The sequence below is a fragment of the Indicator indicator genome, chromosome 5, assembly GCF_027791375.1.
Source record: "Indicator indicator isolate 239-I01 chromosome 5, UM_Iind_1.1, whole genome shotgun sequence".
NCBI lineage: Eukaryota > Metazoa > Chordata > Aves > Piciformes > Indicatoridae > Indicator > Indicator indicator.
In genome coordinates this window covers 16,526,248-16,543,212 of record NC_072014.1, presented here as the reverse complement: position 1 = coordinate 16,543,212, position 16,965 = coordinate 16,526,248, and the positions used below count along the sequence as shown (strand labels likewise).

Genomic DNA, 16,965 nt, shown 5'->3' with positions numbered 1-16,965 from the left:
TAAAGACAACTGAGCCATAGTTCACAAAGTTTTAAGAGAAGCTTTTGTCAGGTTCTTTATGTAAGGCTGAGTTTTAGCCTGGAATGCTTCTGCATCCCTCTCCCCTGTAAATCATGCTATTTTTTGAGAAAAAGCAGTTCATAATACTGTACCAGCAACAGATAGTTCACATACTAAAGTTCATACAAAATGCCTTCAAGACCATATCTTTAGTTATATTTGAAAGTGTTTTTTCAATATTTAAGGCAAGTGATAATTTGTTTTCTAAATGTTGAATGTACAAGGCTCTGCTTCCATCACATTAAAAATGCCGTTATGAAGTCAACCAGAAGTTTTATAAGAAGCTATATTTGTCAATCAGCAACTTGCTATTGGCTGGCAATACAAAAAAAAAAGGGGAGCTTCTGAATTTGAATACACTATATGTGCAATTCTAGAAAAAAAACCTTCCACTTCAAGGGGAAAAAAATACAGTAATTTCTTCTGTGATGACAGGAATAGCCTAATTAAAACATTTAAAAGAAGAGCAGTGTACTTGTCGTAAGGCCCAGAAACACCTGGATTTTCTGTGCAGCACAACACATTAGCTATGGATTGTATCACCCTTTCTTAGGTCTTTCACTGAAAGGAAAACATACACACATACCCAAGAAACGGGGAAAAAAAAAAAAAAAAAAAAAAAAAAAAAAAAAGAGTCATTCATTTGTATATTACAGGAAATCAGAAAGCAAGGTGCACCTATCAGTCAACAGACACAAAAGTAGACTACCTCTTGCTCAGGATCCTTACCAAACACGGGGGATATATTTGTCTACCACAGCAGCTATTTCTAAAACCATTTTAGTCTGCAACGTCTTCAGCAATCACCAGCTCACCACTGATAAAACACAGAGTGCAAGAATGGCTCTGTGACATCCTCCACCCAACAAGACTGACCACAGACGCTCAGTGCCGGAGGAGCCCAGGCACTCACTGTTACTTGGATATTACTCCCAGGCACCTTGCTAGCAAACACTGGGTGTAAAAGCTGAACAGTGATAATTTAAACATAACTGCATGACGCATGCACTTCACTTCCAGCCTCTCAGCTGAAGCCACGCTGGTTTTGCTTCACTCTCTGTAAAGACGGCATCCCGACCTTCCCCCGACACAGCCACGCACCCACCAAGGATGGCGGGCCCGGAAAATGAACTGAGACGGGACGGGAAGGCGGCAATGGAAACCTCTTCACAGGCAGCGGCCACGCAGTGACCCTCGAGCCAGCCACTATCAGGGACCAGAGCGGATCGGGCCCCAAAGAAAGGGCTCACGCACCTCAAGAAGTCACTAGTGCGGGCCCGTACAGGACCGCCCGATCTCGGGTGGGCTGTTCTCACCTGCTCTCCGCGGGTGGCGGTAGCGGCGCGAGCTGCGAAGACGCAGGCCTAGGCCGGCACCGCCTCTTTTCACTCCTCCTCCCGTCCCGGCTCCGCGCCGGCCCGCTTCCCCGCTCCGCCCCTAGCAACCCGCCGCGATGTCGCCAGTCCGGCCCAATCGCACACCGATGGCAGAGTTGCGCACCGAGACATCACCAAACGCGGTTACGCGACGATTTACCCGCCGGCAACTGCCGTGGGGGCGGCTCCGACAGGGCGGTGAGCTCAGCACCGCCAGCCCCGCAGCCGTATCGGCGTCACCGTGCCCCGCCTCCTCCTAGGCGTGACAGTTCCAGGTTGCCGCCAGGTTGGCAACAGAAAGAGCAAGGGGAGGCGGGTGTGCTCCTCTGCGGTTCCTCTCGGTCTCCCACGCCCTGCCTCGCCCCGGCCCCAGAGAAGCACCCTCAAGAGGAGGACTCCCTGCTACTCAAGGAGCCGTAGTGCTGACATGGCCGTCTCCGTGCTAGCCAGCGCCCGCCCGTCCATACGTGTATGCCCTGGGTTAGGCTGCGGAGCGGTTCTGCCGGCACACCGCGGCGGGAAACAGGCCAGGACAGCACTGAGTGCTGACCTGAGCGCAGCTGAGCAGGCTGGCTGGCCACGTTCTCCCTGGAGCCCAGGCACGCCCAAGACCCCCTCGGCACCCAGGCCTTCGTGCCTGCCAGCGCCATTAGCTTTCCTGTGGCGACGCAGGCCACTTACTGTGGCTGTCAAGAGAGCGCGGAAAAGGCCCGGTTCGGCGGGCAGGCTACCGCGCTGCGGGCTGTCTGGCCCGGTGGAACGGCTGTAGCGCCTTACGTGCTACTGCAGCCTCCTCATAAGGAGGCATAGGCGCGCAACACTCTGGCAGAGCCGGCGGGATGGGCACGGGCAGAGCGCCACGCCCGCGCGCCAGGATGGAGCAATCGCTCCCCGGCCAGCCCTCCACTGCCCCGCCGCCGGGAGGAGGGGCCGTGGGGGCGGGCGGGGCCGACAAGGGGAGCCGCGGCGGCGGGGCCGGGCGGTGGTGGGGGCGCGGTCCCATAAAAGGCCCCGCGCACGACGAGGGCCCTGTATCGTCGTCAGAGCTGGACAGGCGCCCTGCGTGGGTAACGGGTCTGGGTTCTCAGGGTCCCGTGGGTGAGGTGGGAGGGGGCCACATCGCAGCCTTTGTTCTTCCCCTTGCGGGCGCGGCTTTCTCCGCTCTCCAGAGAGGCCTGAGAGGGTGGGCTTGTGCTTTAAGATCGCTGCTCGGCGTGGGGGGTGTGCGGCAGGTTGCCCGTCTCCGCACCTCCTCCCTCCGCAGGTAGCGCTGAAGAGCCCCGGATGCTGAGGGTGTACCCGGCCGGCCTGGGCTTTCTTCACTCGCCATCTAGATACCTCTTTACAGTCGGTAGTATCAGCTGATGCCAGTGCCGCCTAGTGCTCCTTGCGTATCCCGAGGAACACCCCCCCCCGGCCTCACTCGCAGGGCTGGGGTGAGCGCTCTCGGAAACTGCCGTGCCGAAGTGGTGCCGGTGCCTGAATTTCAGTCTCGGTGGGGCACCGGCTGCAGCCCGCGGCCTGTGCCAGACGACCTAGTCCACACCGCGTTGTCAGGGGCGGGTTGCGGGCATGAAGGGAGGGCAACGCTGTCGAAAAACGAGTGCAGGCAGGACCTCGGTTAGTGAGACCGTGATCTGCACTGCTCTCGCTGAGAGCACGCCTGACCCCAGGAGCTATTTCATAAACTTGAATTAAGGAGTTGTTGCAGTAGTTAATTATTGATTGTAGGCCCTGAGTCCTTCTTGAAGACCAAGGATTATTTGGAAATTCACAGTTTCTTCTAAGCTGCCTTGACTAATGCCTGGGTTGAGTGTATTTAAAGAAGGGTTGCTGTGGAAGAAAGACCTTGTTGACTTTTGGCACTTCTGGAGACTGTAAAATCAAAGGGGAAGAATGACAAAGTGTAAGGAATGTGTGTGCTCTAGAAGAACCTCTTGGCATGTTGACTGATGTGCAGAAGAGGGATGCTGCTACTGTGGTATTAGTCCTGTACATCGAGAAACTGGGGTATCAGTGTTTGAGGAAGAGGCAAGTGCAAGGGCTCTGATCAGGTAAACACACAGGATATTGTCAGGCTTTTTTAAGAAGCTGCTGTTTCCATATGTCAGTGGAGGTGCATTTCACATACCTCTGTGTTTTCCTTGTGACGGCTGCACTGTGTAGGTCTGAAACAAACTTCACAAAACTTATTGTTATAACTGACACAGTGTAATTTGTTTTACTTAAGCAGGGACCAAACCACAAAACAAGTGATGGCTTAAATGAATCAACCTGTGTCTCAGACTGTATAAATGCCAAAGGCCATACTGAAGTCTCCTGAGTAGTAATCCTGTGCCTAGGCGACAGGAGTGTGATACAGTCCTTATTTAGATAGTTACAGGTGAAAATATAGCTGGCAATACATGCAAAACTAAGCTGAGTTCAGATAGAGTGCGGTCACATGAAGTTAACGTTTTCGATTAGAGAGGTCTAATGTAAGCCAAGATCTATCTTTGGGACAGGAGTGCCTCAGATTAGTTAATTTTTCAAGTTTATGTGCTCATAGTAAAGTGAGTCTCAGTAACTCACAACCTCATTTTATTCCTTTTTTCTTTAACAAGTTTGGAAAAAGCTTGATTCAGTAACTAGAGCGTAGCTTAGAAAGTTCATTTTCTCCCTAGACTAAAAACATTTAACAGATTGGATTTTGGAAATAAAGCACAAGTTAGTAGGGAGCGGTCTCCCCACATGCTTATAACCTGGGGTCCTTGCATTAGAAACTTCACACCTCTGAATAATTTCATCTAGATGAATAGACTATCTACAGTAGGAGTTCTTATTCTGCATAAAACCATTCTTGGACCTCAGTATCTGTGAGACTTCAACCTCAGGCACAAGGGTTTGGTATCTTACTGTAGTATCTGAACAGCTGCATGCAAGAACAGGACTGTCTTGGGAGAAGAAACTTGCCAAGTCATAGCTCTTGCATAATCGGAACTGAGAAACTGGCTGTCTGAAAGCAGGGCACTGTGTTAGAGCAGTTTGGTGGCTTGTGAGGTTGGGTTTTGCCAAAGAGCAAAGTGCAAATAGAAGGGCAGAGTTCGGGTTTATTTTTTGAGAGTTTTTGAACAAATACATTGGGAAACCTCTGTTCCATGTGGGAAACCAGTCTGTCCAGTGTTTGTTTTAACAACAGAAATAAAGCTTGCTAGGAGAAAGTACTTGTGGTGTGGCCTTTGGATTTCTGGACCTGTTTCATTCATGGGAGGGGAAGCTAATAAAGAAGGTATTAACATTAATCTCTTTAGTGCTAGCAATATGAACTGTAATTAAAATAACACCCATTAATTTCTCTTTTTCAGAAAAAAGAAAATAATCAGGCAACTGGACTAGATCTCATGAAATCTAAAAATAAACAGTGCTCATCTGTTTCTGTGGAATTTTGGGAAGAGTTTGGTCATGCTTTCAAATTCTTTTGTACAACCATAATCAAAGCTCATACTCTTAGAACGCATGTCCTTAAATCTTAGATATTAACTCTTATTTTCATCCTTGGATAGATGTCCCTAGGGGCTGGGACTTTAAGAAAAATACCATCTAGCATGAGACTAGGGATAAACTGTGGTTATTTTCAAGACTTTTAGGAAAACTTTCCTCTCTGCTGCTAATACCTTCCTTCTAGTGGTGTTGTAAAAAAAGCAGGATACATATATTAGTGATGTGTTGGCAGTTTTTAAGTTGGGTTGTGGTTTCTTACGTCTATTGCAGCTCAAGATGTCTAAAAAGATCCGTGGAGGCCCTGTTGTGGAGATGCAAGGAGATGAAATGACACGGGTCATCTGGGAACTGATTAAAGAAAAGCTGATTTTTCCATATGTAGATCTGGATTTGCACAGGTAATGGCTCTTTATGACACACAGCCACTTTATACTGCAATTTGCATGTGTCATTATGAATTGATCATGTTTTACTTAGCACCAAGAGATTCACAGAATGAGACTGACTAGCCCTTTTTTGTACTAGTAAAGTTCCCAGCAGACTCCCATGGTTATCTTACAAAGGGCCATGTCACTAAATACTCAAGAAAACATGGGGTCCTGGTGAACTTACTTTAAGGTCAGTTGGCAGATCCTCTGGAGTTCCTCACAAGTAAGCAGTGAATGCTTGTGCTTAATTGTGAGTAAGGCTTTTTTTTTTCTGTACTGTGCCTTTAAAGTGTCTCGCCATCTCACAGACATGGTTTGCATTTTTATCTCCTCTATCTTAACTTTCTAGGACCTGGGCAGTCTGCATGACTTCCTGCATCCTAAGCAATTAGAAACATGGAGTGTTTTGGCCACTCCCTGACATGAAGCCTAGCCTTGCTGGATTCTGAGCAGGATTATGGCTTCTCATCTCTGTTTGATGATCAGCCAGAAGGCAAAAGAGTGGTTGTAGGGCACAGACCCTGATGTCCTGTAAACCTGAGCTCTGCTGCTGGCACTGTGAGCTAACTATTGCAATTATCAGCCCAGGCTGTGCTCCTAAGCTCTTCTGGAAAAAACAAATAGTAGCAGCTGGTATGGCAAAAGGGACATGCGCTCTCTACAGCACCTGGTTAAGTAGAATAAATAATCTCTTACCTTTCTAAAAGCCACTGAGTTGTAATCCTCAGAGAAGTATCCAGCTGCATTGCTCCTAGGCATGTAGACAGAGGTCTTCAATGATATCTGCTATTCTTAAACCTGCAAGTCTGACCTCTTTCCCCTACTTCTGGAGTCATTTTCTTGCTGGTGTTGAGAACCTAAGCAAACAGGAGCCCTGCATCATAATGCTTGCATGCAGTCTGAAGAGTGCCTGTTTTCAAAGAGCAAGGAGAGGAGGGAAAGCAGACCCCTGGCTGAGGCAGCACAATGGCTAGATTCATGTACAGCTGGCTGTGCTTCAGGGCTGTCCCATGCTGGGCACCCGTTGTTCTCTTACAAGCTGTTAAAACAGAGTGTGGGAAACGTGCTTCCTCTGACTGAGAATATTGGCCTGTTTGCTGCCAGATTGTGGGTCCATTGTCAAAGCACTTTTTGATCTGAAGCCTAATGTAGCTTCATAAACTCAGTATATGAAGGGAACCAGAACCCCTGGCACAAGTGGTTTGAAATAAAGGCCCCTATTCCTCTGGGGATCATACTATTTCATACCATTATAATCCTAGACTGGAAGCTTCCATTGCCAGGAAGCTCAGAAGGGAAGGCAGAGGACATGCTGGCTGTGTCCCATGCTGGTAGAGAGCCTAAGTCGTAAGCTAAAGCTGTCCTTTCTCCTACCACCTAGCAGCAGCAGAAGTATCAGTTTATGAGTATATGTTATTCCACTCCAGCAGCGTTTGCAGTAGAAGAGGGATAACTTCAGTTATGGTAGACAGCTGAAACTGTACTCAAGCATATATAGGATCTTGTTTCTTCCCTGATGGACACAGATGTCCTGGGCAGTTCTGACCATCTGTGGATTTGTTACAGCTATGACTTGGGCATTGAGCATCGAGATGCTACAAATGATAAAGTAACCGTGGAAGCTGCTGAAGCAATAAAGAAGTACAACGTTGGCATAAAGTGTGCAACCATCACTCCTGATGAGAAGAGAGTGGAGGAGTTTAAGTTGAAGCAGATGTGGAAGTCTCCCAATGGGACAATTAGAAACATCCTAGGTGGCACTGTCTTCAGGGAGGCTATTATCTGCAAGAACATTCCCCGACTGGTATCTGGATGGGTGAAACCCATTGTCATCGGCCGTCATGCTTACGGGGATCAAGTGAGTTGCTTCAGTGCTTACCCTTCTCTTTATCTCAACAGTCTTAGTTCTGACTGGTGTAGAGCTACGAAGATTTAGACATCCCCATGTTGCTGCTATCCCTGGCGCTCCACCCAGGAGTAGGCACTTGCCAGCACTTTGAACAGCATCCAGCAAAGTAGACATTAGACAGTGCTGTATGAACTGCATTAAAACGCTCTCCTGGCAGAGGTAGTACAAGGCTGTGGAAAGCCCTGGTATAGCGCTCGGTGTAGCAGCCTTTGGGCAGCCCAGAAGAATCAAGGATACTGTCTTTTGTGGATAGTAATATGCCATAAAGCAGTCAAACATGACAAAAGAAAGGTTTTCTAGAAGACTCAGATACTTAAAATAGATAAATGCACAGATTGAAGGCAAGTCATAAGATTAGTTGGGGTAGGAAGGTAAAATAATAAATTTTCAAGTGGAGAATAATTGCAGAGCCCTGACACTACAAAAGAATGGGGTTCAGCATCCTGAAGAGTACTGAATAATTGAGGTCAAAATAAAAATAGGATACAATGGATTAAGGGAGAGGATTAAAACCCTGCTGAAGTATGAGATTAAATTGAAAGGAATATTATAGGAACATGCAAAGGACATATGAGTAAGACACTTCTCTAACTTCAGAACAGCTCAGGGCAAGGATTTGCTCAATAGGAGGGAAAGTACATGAAAAACAATGATGATTTTCAAGGAAAGGCAGGCTTAAATAGTACTGTTCAGGACAGTTGGGAAGATAAGACACAATTTAAATATTTGAAGTACATGTTTGGTCTTCTTTTGAGTCTGTGTAGCTCAGGAGCAAAATATGTACCCATTTACAGAACTCAAAGAACTCTTACTACAGACTGGCCTTTCCAATGCCAAGTGATGGATAGAAACAATGGCCTTTGTTAAGGTGCGACATGATTCTCCCTTATTTGTGGTGTTAGTAGTTGTCATATGAATGGAACTTTTTGAGGCAGGAAGAGGAGCCTTTCTACTCACAGATCACACACCACTTTAAAACTTCAGTGCATCTGAAAAAATCTGTAAGCTTTCCCTTAGAGAGCAGGTTCCCTTCTAAAATAGGCAGACTCTTGACTACTTGTCTTTCTAGTAAAATAATCCAATGACCACATGGCTGAACAAACAGAGCATTCAATGGGATTTTTGGTAAACCACTGATGCTATCCTGCCCCCTGCCCTCCCACATGCAGGTTGTCTTTTATGGCTCTGTCTTCCTGATAGCTAAAATCATCATGGCAACTTTTTTTTTTTCTTAACAGTACAGAGCAACTGATTTTGTGGTACCTGGGCCTGGAAAAGTAGAGATGACCTACACTCCAGGAGATGGTGGCAAACCAGTCACATACCTGGTCCATAACTTTGAAAGTATGTATTATCTCTAAGCTGTGATTAAAACTTATGCTTTTGGTTTAATTCAACCTTGAAGTATGAGTCAGATCTGTTTGGTAAAATATGATGTGAGGTGGAATTGGGGAGCATGTCAGGGCCGCCTTTTCTCTGGGAAGTACTGAAAGTTACTTGAAATCTTCCTGGGATCAAAGAGGTAGATCAAATACACAGTCATACAAGACTGGCCTCCTGTTATGCTTGTGTGATGGCTCTCATAGCAGCATGTATGGTTTTTGCTCTGATCAGAGACAGACTTGCTATTTAAACAGGTCTTGGCCTATGGGGAGATATTTGAGAACTATTTGGTTATTCTTTCTAGTTTGAGTTTGTCTCACTGGATTCTATATACATTTACAGTTTGTAACTTTCTTCATTAAGCAGTCTTTTTTTTTTTAATTTTTGGGTTTTTTTTAACAGAAATGAGAATTGACACTTTTTCTGTAAGGTGAAAAGGAGATTTGACAAGTATGCTTCTCACTGTGTAGGCTGTAATTGTGTTTTAACAGCTGCAGTCCCAAAAGTATTGGTGTCCTTCCCAGCAGTATTGCTGTGCTCATTGTAGACATTGCTAGGCTCAGGAGGAGGAGTCCTGATATTGTTAGGCTTTGTTGCCTGAATACAATTGCAAACACATTGCTAGAACCCAGCTGTTAGAAAACCTCACACAAGTTCTCTCTTGCCTATTAGTGATGAAAGGGTTCAGGATCTGAAGCCTTATGATGACCTACATATGGGAGTATGCAATGTTTTGTTTCTAGCTATAAAAACATAATACACCCATATAAACCTCAATTCTAGTTTGTATGCAGTTGGCCTGGAAAATGTACCAAAACTGCCATAGGACTCTTCGTGGTAACAATTTCTCTGGCATTCTTGCTCACAGAAACCTAAATCTCTACTATCTCTTGTTGCACAGTCTTTCATGTGAAGTTCAACTGCTTTGCTGCCAGTCCTAATCTGCTTCCACTTGATGAAATGGTGAGCCTGTATTGGAGATGTCTGGCCATTCCAGCTGCCACTGTGTCTCACTGCTCTGTGTTGCATCAGCAAGCAGAAAGCAAGGAAGTGCAAAGATGGCAGATTACTGCTGTTGCTCTGGGGGAACTCGGTTCCCCATAGCTACGCTGGCACAAGAGTTACCTTCACAAAGCAAAGGAAGCTTGTCCTATTGCTAATATGTTCAGCCTTGACGCTGAATCAAGAGATTTTAAGTAGGCAGTAGGATTGTATGGTTGTAACATCTTTTGGGTTTTTTACCTATATGCCTTCATAGCTTTTGTCCAGAAACTAAGAAATCACTGCTCCAGCAGACACAGTCTCTATAGCTGATCAAACCTTATTCTGTCCTTGACTTGCTAATGGAGACGGGAGGCCACTTTAACTGGTAGCAACAGGAATTTCATTCCCTGCCAGTGCTAACTGTAAATGACCTTGATGCCTTGGCAAGCAGATAGGCCTCCCCTGGCTTCCCCTCTTCATTCTGCACACATATCCATACACTAAACAGCTATCTGGAGGTAAGGACAATTTGATATTATGAAAAGGTATTTTCATAAATAAAAATAATAATAAAACCCCCAAAACATTTAGGATGTTTCCAGAGCAAAGATCCCTGATAAAGGCACTGTATATCAAACTAGAGAGATGGTGGTAGTGAGGTGCTTAAAATGAAGTACATGGTACCTACTTTTCACTAGAAACACAAAGTGCTGTGCTCTGAAGATGACAGAGCTTTTTTGTAAAGCCCTACTTTGACCCACAATCAGCCTCTCCCATGATCTGAATGCTGAATCTCCCCAAGGTGAGCTGGGCTGTAAGTTTGATGCTTACATTCAGGCTGCTAACACATCTGCATTACACAGTCCAAATCATGTGAGTATTGAAGGTTCCACAGAACCTTCTCAGGACTTTCCCTTGAACCCAGATGACTGGTGTGTTCTTCCCACAACTTACTGGAAGTCAGCCTAAGCAAATGAAACAAAGCTGTAGGGTAGGTCAGATGCATCCTAAAATGTTGCAAGAATGCGTATAGGGACTTGTTTACCTGAGCTAGGCAAAGTAGCCTCTGACTGCTGGAGTTAGTGCTGGAGCACAGTCAAAGCCTAAAATCAGAGCCATCCCATTTCTAGCTTGACTGAGAGTCCTGTTACAAACTGCTACCTGCTACTTGGACAGAAAAATGTTCTGTATTAGTCATCTACCTAGTAGAAGTTCAAGCATACTTGGCCCTATCACATTTTTTCTGTTTAAACTTGATTAGGAAGAAACTTCTTAGGAGTATTAGATCAGAGTATTATATTAAGATGTACCTAGCTGTAAAACAAAACCCACCATCCTAGCCATGCATCACAGGACTGCTGGAGCTTTGAACTGATAGTGCGAAGTGAATCTTCGGAAAGAACCAGCATTAAATTTAGAATTCTATCAAGATGCCTGGAATTACACCAGCCTGCCTGCTGGAGTATGTTGTGGGGAGACTGATGTTCAAGGCACAACCAAATCTAATTGATTCTTACCTGTTCTCCCTCCACTAACAGGCTGTGGTGGTGTAGCCATGGGAATGTACAATCTTGACCAGTCTATTAAGGATTTTGCCCACAGTTCCTTCCAAATGGCATTGTCTAAAGGCTGGCCTCTCTACATGAGCACCAAGAACACTATCCTGAAGAGATACGATGGCCGCTTCAAAGACATTTTCCAAGAGATCTATGACAGGTAACTAGGATAGTTGGATAGTTCCTAATGCAATATAGAAGTCTACAGCAGGAACATCTTCAGCTTTGTGAACTGCTACAGTTAATTCAGCACTTTGAGATTCAGCAGAACTGAGGCAGCTGTGTGCCTTCCCTCTCAGTCTTCCTTGTCCTGCAGAACAGAGTACCTAATGTTTAAAGCTCAGCTAAATATGGCTTTGGTGTTCATCTCTCCTGAGAGTCACAGATTGGTTATGTGCTCCTCTATGATTCTGAAGTAGACTTGCAGTTGTCTAGCAAAGCAAGGGGGGGGAAGTGGGGTAAGAAAGAAGGATAAAGGAGATTGATGTTTCTTTCGGTTTTTTCGTTGTTGTTTTTACTCTTACGTCTGTACGTTTCACTATGCACAATAACTTGCACAAACTCTGCAATCCCTGCTTTTTATCTATGGGACAAGGTGTTCTGATTTTTGTTTTCTAGAGAATACAAATCCCAGTTTGAAGCCAAAAAGATCTGGTATGAGCACAGGCTCATTGATGACATGGTTGCTCAGGCCCTGAAATCAGAAGGCGGCTTTGTTTGGGCCTGCAAGAACTATGATGGAGATGTGCAGTCTGACTCTGTTGCACAAGGTATGTTTCTGTGCTACACTGAAGCAGGCTTAGAAGCAGTCTCTTGTGACTGTTTCATATTGTATGTAATGGCTCAGGAGGTGATGTTTGGTCTCAGAACTTACATTTCAAACCTGTGGTCAGTCATGGAGATACCAGGCAGGCAAAGAATTTTTGATTTCACTTTTACCAGGAAACCCATTGAATGTAGACTGTGTAGTTGCTCTTCTTTAACAGATGGTAGTTCCTACCAGCATAATAACTGATAAGGCTTTCCATTCTAATGGAAGGTATCCAGACAGCTGGGATTCTGTCACTGACAGCTTGAGTTAAGCCTTCTGGTGCTGAGCCTAGTGTCAGGTGCTCTACAGATAAGAAAACCTTCAGGATTTAAAGCTACCTTTCAGGTACAAATAGAGGTTTATATGTTTTACCTTACCAGATCCTTGCTGCTTGATCAAAATACTATATAACCTAGACAGTCTGGAGAAGTGGGCTCAAGTGAACCTCATGAGGTTCAATAAGGCAATTGCACCTGGGTTGGTCCAATCCTCATTATCAGTACAGGCTGGGGGATAATGAGATTGAGAGCAGCCCTGCAGAAAAATGCTTTGAGGGCACTGATGCGAAGCCACCCTAGAGCAGGGTAGATTTATGTTGGACGTTAAGAGGAGGCTCTTTCCAGTGAGGGTAGTGAAATACTGGAACAGGTTGCCCAGAGAGATGGTGGAGGCCCTATCCCTGGAGACATTCAAGGTCAAACATGATTGGGCCCTGAGCAACCTGATCTACTTGAAGATGTCCCTGCTCATTGCAGTGGGCTTCGACAAGGTGACCTTTGGGGGCCCTTTCGATGCATTCTATGATTCTAAGCTGCCTGGTGACAAAAAAAAAAATGGATACAGAAGCCCACAGGACAAGATGTGTTGTTTTATGTAATACGCCCTTGATAAAGTAGTGCCAGTTAACTGTCTCCCACAGAATGAGAATGTGTGTTGGACTGCTGAACAAAGAAGCTTTCAAACATACAAATCTCTGAAACCTACAGGGTTAGAAGTGATGTGAATGTCTGGTTTTGACAACTTCCTTTCAGTACAGCAGATGCTCTTGATATGAAATAGGTTTGTTTCCTTATGAGCCTATGGGGAAGACAGCAATTGGGAGCCCAACACTGCTTATTTAGGATTCTTTGTTCTCATATCACACCTTTTCAGGAAAAATCTGTACAGCAAGTTAGGTGAGAATACCAATTTCCTTGAAGTGGTACAGAATGCATATCTGTATCTCATGGTTCAGCAGCACTTTCTGTTCAGGTCAGCTGTTACTGTGGCATGTCAGGACTAGTCAATTAGTTGCAGCAGCACTGCTGTTCAGCAATACTTGCATCAAGTCTGGGAGGGTGTAGGAGGATTGTAGGATGCATTGAATGTAAAGAGGCTGTCCAAAGGAGACAGTAATCTTTTAAACTGTTTATTTGTAGGCTATGGCTCTCTGGGGATGATGACCAGTGTGCTGATCTGCCCTGATGGCAAGACTGTTGAAGCAGAAGCTGCTCATGGCACAGTTACTCGTCACTACCGCATGCACCAGAAAGGCCAGGAAACTTCTACCAACCCCATTGGTGAGCTGCTTTTCACTGCCCTGCAGCAATTTCTAAATGTGAAAGAACAGGTTTGGAGCAAGAACATCTGCATCCTTTCTGCAGAGAATTGCACCACTGAGTGATGAAACTGGTAAATCATAACACATTTTTCTTTTATGGAGACAGCTTCAGCTTGGAGCAAAACCAGACCTGGAATGGAATGAGTGTAAGCAGTAAGCTAGACCTAACCTAGCCTTTGAAATGTGCTCTCACTCTTCAGGAAACAATGGGTTTATAGCCACAATGGCCTTAAGGCGTAGGTTGGTTGCTTTTTTGTTTTACTGCCTTCCCTGGTATTCCAAAAGACTCAGCCACCATCTGAGGCATGTACATGCTTAAAGTACAAGTTCACCTAGCATAGGACATGAGGGAAAGAAGCCTGTACAACCGCATAGGGACCAGAGTATGATGTAATTGCAAGATAATGGCTGCACCCTTCTATGGTAAGGACAACTTTGTAACCACAGAGTCCTACCCCCAGTCGTTCTTTTTGATTTTGGCAGAAACAAAGATAAAATGGCCAGCACAAAGAGATTACTGGAGTAGGTTTTTGGGGTTTGCTTTTCTTTAGAGCTGCACAAAACGCAGCTAGATGAAGATAAGTGTTATCTTTCCCATACCAAATTTTCTGTTTTCAGCTTTATTAACATTAGAAAATAATTACTGTTCAACATGATGGTTTGTTTATAACAATGTACAGGTAGTTCTAGAAGATCAGAGTAATCTAGTGTTCTCTTTCAGCCTCCATCTTTGCATGGACAAGAGGACTTGCACACAGAGCTAAGCTGGACAACAACACTAGCCTTAAGACCTTTGCAACTGCCCTGGAAGAAGTGTGCATTGAGACCATTGAATCTGGCTTCATGACAAAGGACCTTGCTGCTTGCATCAAAGGCCTACCAAAGTAAGTGAAGTAATGAGCTGTGCTTAGAAGAAGCTGTTTTACTTGATGTTTCTGAACAGCATTTGCTGGAAAGTTTAATATGGTGCGGAATTGTTGGAGCCTGCTCACAGAACAGGGCTCATCTGTACCCAATGACATACAAACAGAACATGAGACACTCAAATCCTGCCCCAAGCAGTTTAGTCTGCATTGCTCTGCCCCTGCTATTGCACCAGGGAAGTGACTGCAAACATTTGTCTTATGACAGGCTGGCTACATTGGCCAGATCCTGCCCTGCCCATTTGTTAGGGTGGAGACCTACTTCACTGCAAAATACTACCAACTTCCTCTTTGAAGCCTTTTGGCAAAAGCATCAGCCTGATGAGTAGGAGATAACTCTTTTGGGTTTAGCCAAAGACTTAATGGTTCTTTGAACAGCCTTCCCCTGCTTTGATCGTTTGAGTGCCTTTACAACTAATGTCTGTCTTGTTTTCTTTGCCCTGCTCAGTGTCACACGCTCTGACTACCTGAACACCTTCGAATTCATGGACAAGCTTGCTGAAAACTTGAAGGGGAAGCTGGCCTCTCTGCCTAAATAAGACATGGGTTCTATGCAAACTCTACTAATCAAGCATCTCCCACCTACATGAGAGTGTAAGTGGTACTCTATCCCACTCGGCTGTGTAACATTTCAAATAGTAGTAAAAAATGAACATGTATGCTTTTTTTTTTTTTTTTTAATGTTTAGAAGACCATGTTTTCTTAAACCCCTTGAGCTGCTGGGATAGGCTTTACTTTTGCTAAGCAGATGAATGTGATAGATTTCAGGCTCAATGTGGATCTGGATTTCTAATGTCATTCATAGCAGACCTGATGTTTCTCTCTCTGACTTTTATGATACGTTTCTTTTCTTAGACTGTAAGCCAGTATGTATCACAGCTCTGGTCAAACCAGTGATGACTTACTGTCCAACAGACCTTAGAAATCAGGACCATCCTCATTTCTCCAGTACTGTCCACAGAGTGTAAGTGAACTTACAGAGCTATGCCAGCTCTACTGCAGCACCTCTCTTACTCAATTTCTCTTTCCATGCCAATTGGAGCATAGAAGCCTGATTTGGTCCTATTGCTATAGTAAGTACTGTAGCATTTGAGAAGCACTTATTAATGCTGGAAACAAGCCCTATAGGCTAAGAGCCTAACCTAGCTATGCTGCAGTGTCTAAATGCAGGCCATGCATTTACCCCACAATTCATAAAGGTGCAAAACTTGTCAGTTTTCTCCAGTTGTCTGGGCTATTACTTATCCTCCCTGTTGTGATACAGCAAGGCAGGTTATGACTGTGGAAAAAACTATTCCATCCATGGCTTTGTGTTTGGGGCTTTTTAAAAGAGTATTTTAGGTCAGACTAAAATAAAAGCCAACTAATGTTCTTTGTGGCTCTCCTTCCTTTGTGTGATTAGCCTATATGGGGAAATTCTGCCTTAGAGAGACTCCAGTACCTTTCAGCACCATTCACTATAGGCTGGGACTGACTGTTGGAATGTGATACAAACACAAAACCCTCTCCTTTCTTAAGAGTTTTAATTTGTTCTGATGTACATCAAGATGTGTTCTATAGTGTAGTGGTAAGCATCAGTTAGTACACAAGGATTTAAAGGTAACGTTTTGACTGAAGTTTTATTTTAGGACCGATACAACTTCAAACTGATGTATCAAACTCAGCAAGGATCAGAAACTGGTGAGGCAGGAGACAAATTCTCACCCTGCAGCTGAGTTGCTCTAAGTGTTGGTTAGGGCAGAAATGCCATGTTGGACCAGATCAGCTAGTATTAACATTTGTTTTGGCATGAACATGTGTTTGAATGCAGCTGTCACTGTGCCTTCAATATGAATGAACATGGTAGTCTACTGTTCTGTTATTAGCACAAGCATGTAAAGCTGGAAAAAGTCCCCTTGCTAACCTATAGAAGCAACAGAAACAATCATCAGGACAGCTGGAGATTTTATGTTTCTGCCTGACTTCTGATATTTATGGTGCTACAGTCAGGTCATACTATAGCAGTACCTCTTAACACGTTCCTTGTTATTCACTAGCTCCTACCCCACTTCTGGAGTTCAAGTACCAGAGAAAGCCTGGTACCTTTCAGGAAATGGAATAAATGGTCATTTTAAAATCATGTGCTTTGTGTTGATGACTTAATCGTACAGCTTAAGTGTAAGCAATACAGTAGCATTTACCTGGCTGCAGGTAAAGTGTTTTCTCTGCACTATTTTCCCTCTGTGCTAATGAAGCTTCTACCTTCTGGAGAATGCTGCAGAGTACAGAAAGACCACATCTCTCCTCGTGAATGGATGGATGTTGCTGAAGTACTGAGCAAAGAAAGGAACACTGGACTTTGCATTGGGAAAAACATCAGTAAGTGTTGTCAGAACAGTGTTCCTGTTTTGCCATGGAAAAAGCAGAGACCTTTTTCCTGCTTCCAAGGAAGCACAGTACCGTCCCCTTTACTTCT

General features: G+C 44.8%; 1 protein-coding gene across 1 annotated transcript; it reads left to right on the top strand.

Moving 5' to 3' along the window:
- Positions 1-2,475: 2,475 nt before the first annotated feature.
- On the top strand, positions 2,476-15,146 carry IDH1 (isocitrate dehydrogenase (NADP(+)) 1). Its single transcript, XM_054380898.1, has 9 exons — positions 2,476-2,499; positions 5,187-5,314; positions 6,911-7,202; positions 8,492-8,597; positions 11,159-11,336; positions 11,795-11,946; positions 13,406-13,546; positions 14,309-14,471; positions 14,959-15,146. The coding sequence occupies exons 2-9, from the start codon at positions 5,193-5,195 to the stop codon at positions 15,047-15,049; spliced, it is 1,245 nt and encodes a 414-aa protein (XP_054236873.1). The 5' UTR covers positions 2,476-2,499; positions 5,187-5,192; the 3' UTR covers positions 15,050-15,146.
- The last annotated feature ends 1,819 nt before the right edge of the window (positions 15,147-16,965 follow it).

Coding starts and splice junctions, on each gene's coding strand:
- IDH1 (XM_054380898.1), top strand. CDS start 5,193: ATGTCTAAAAAGATCCGTGGAGGCCCTGTTGTGGAGATGCAAGGAGAT. Junction 11,337..11,794: donor TTCCAAGAGATCTATGACAG/GTAACTAGGATA, acceptor TTTGTTTTCTAG/AGAATACAAATCCCAGTTTG. Junction 14,472..14,958: donor TGCATCAAAGGCCTACCAAA/GTAAGTGAAGTA, acceptor TGCCCTGCTCAG/TGTCACACGCTCTGACTACC.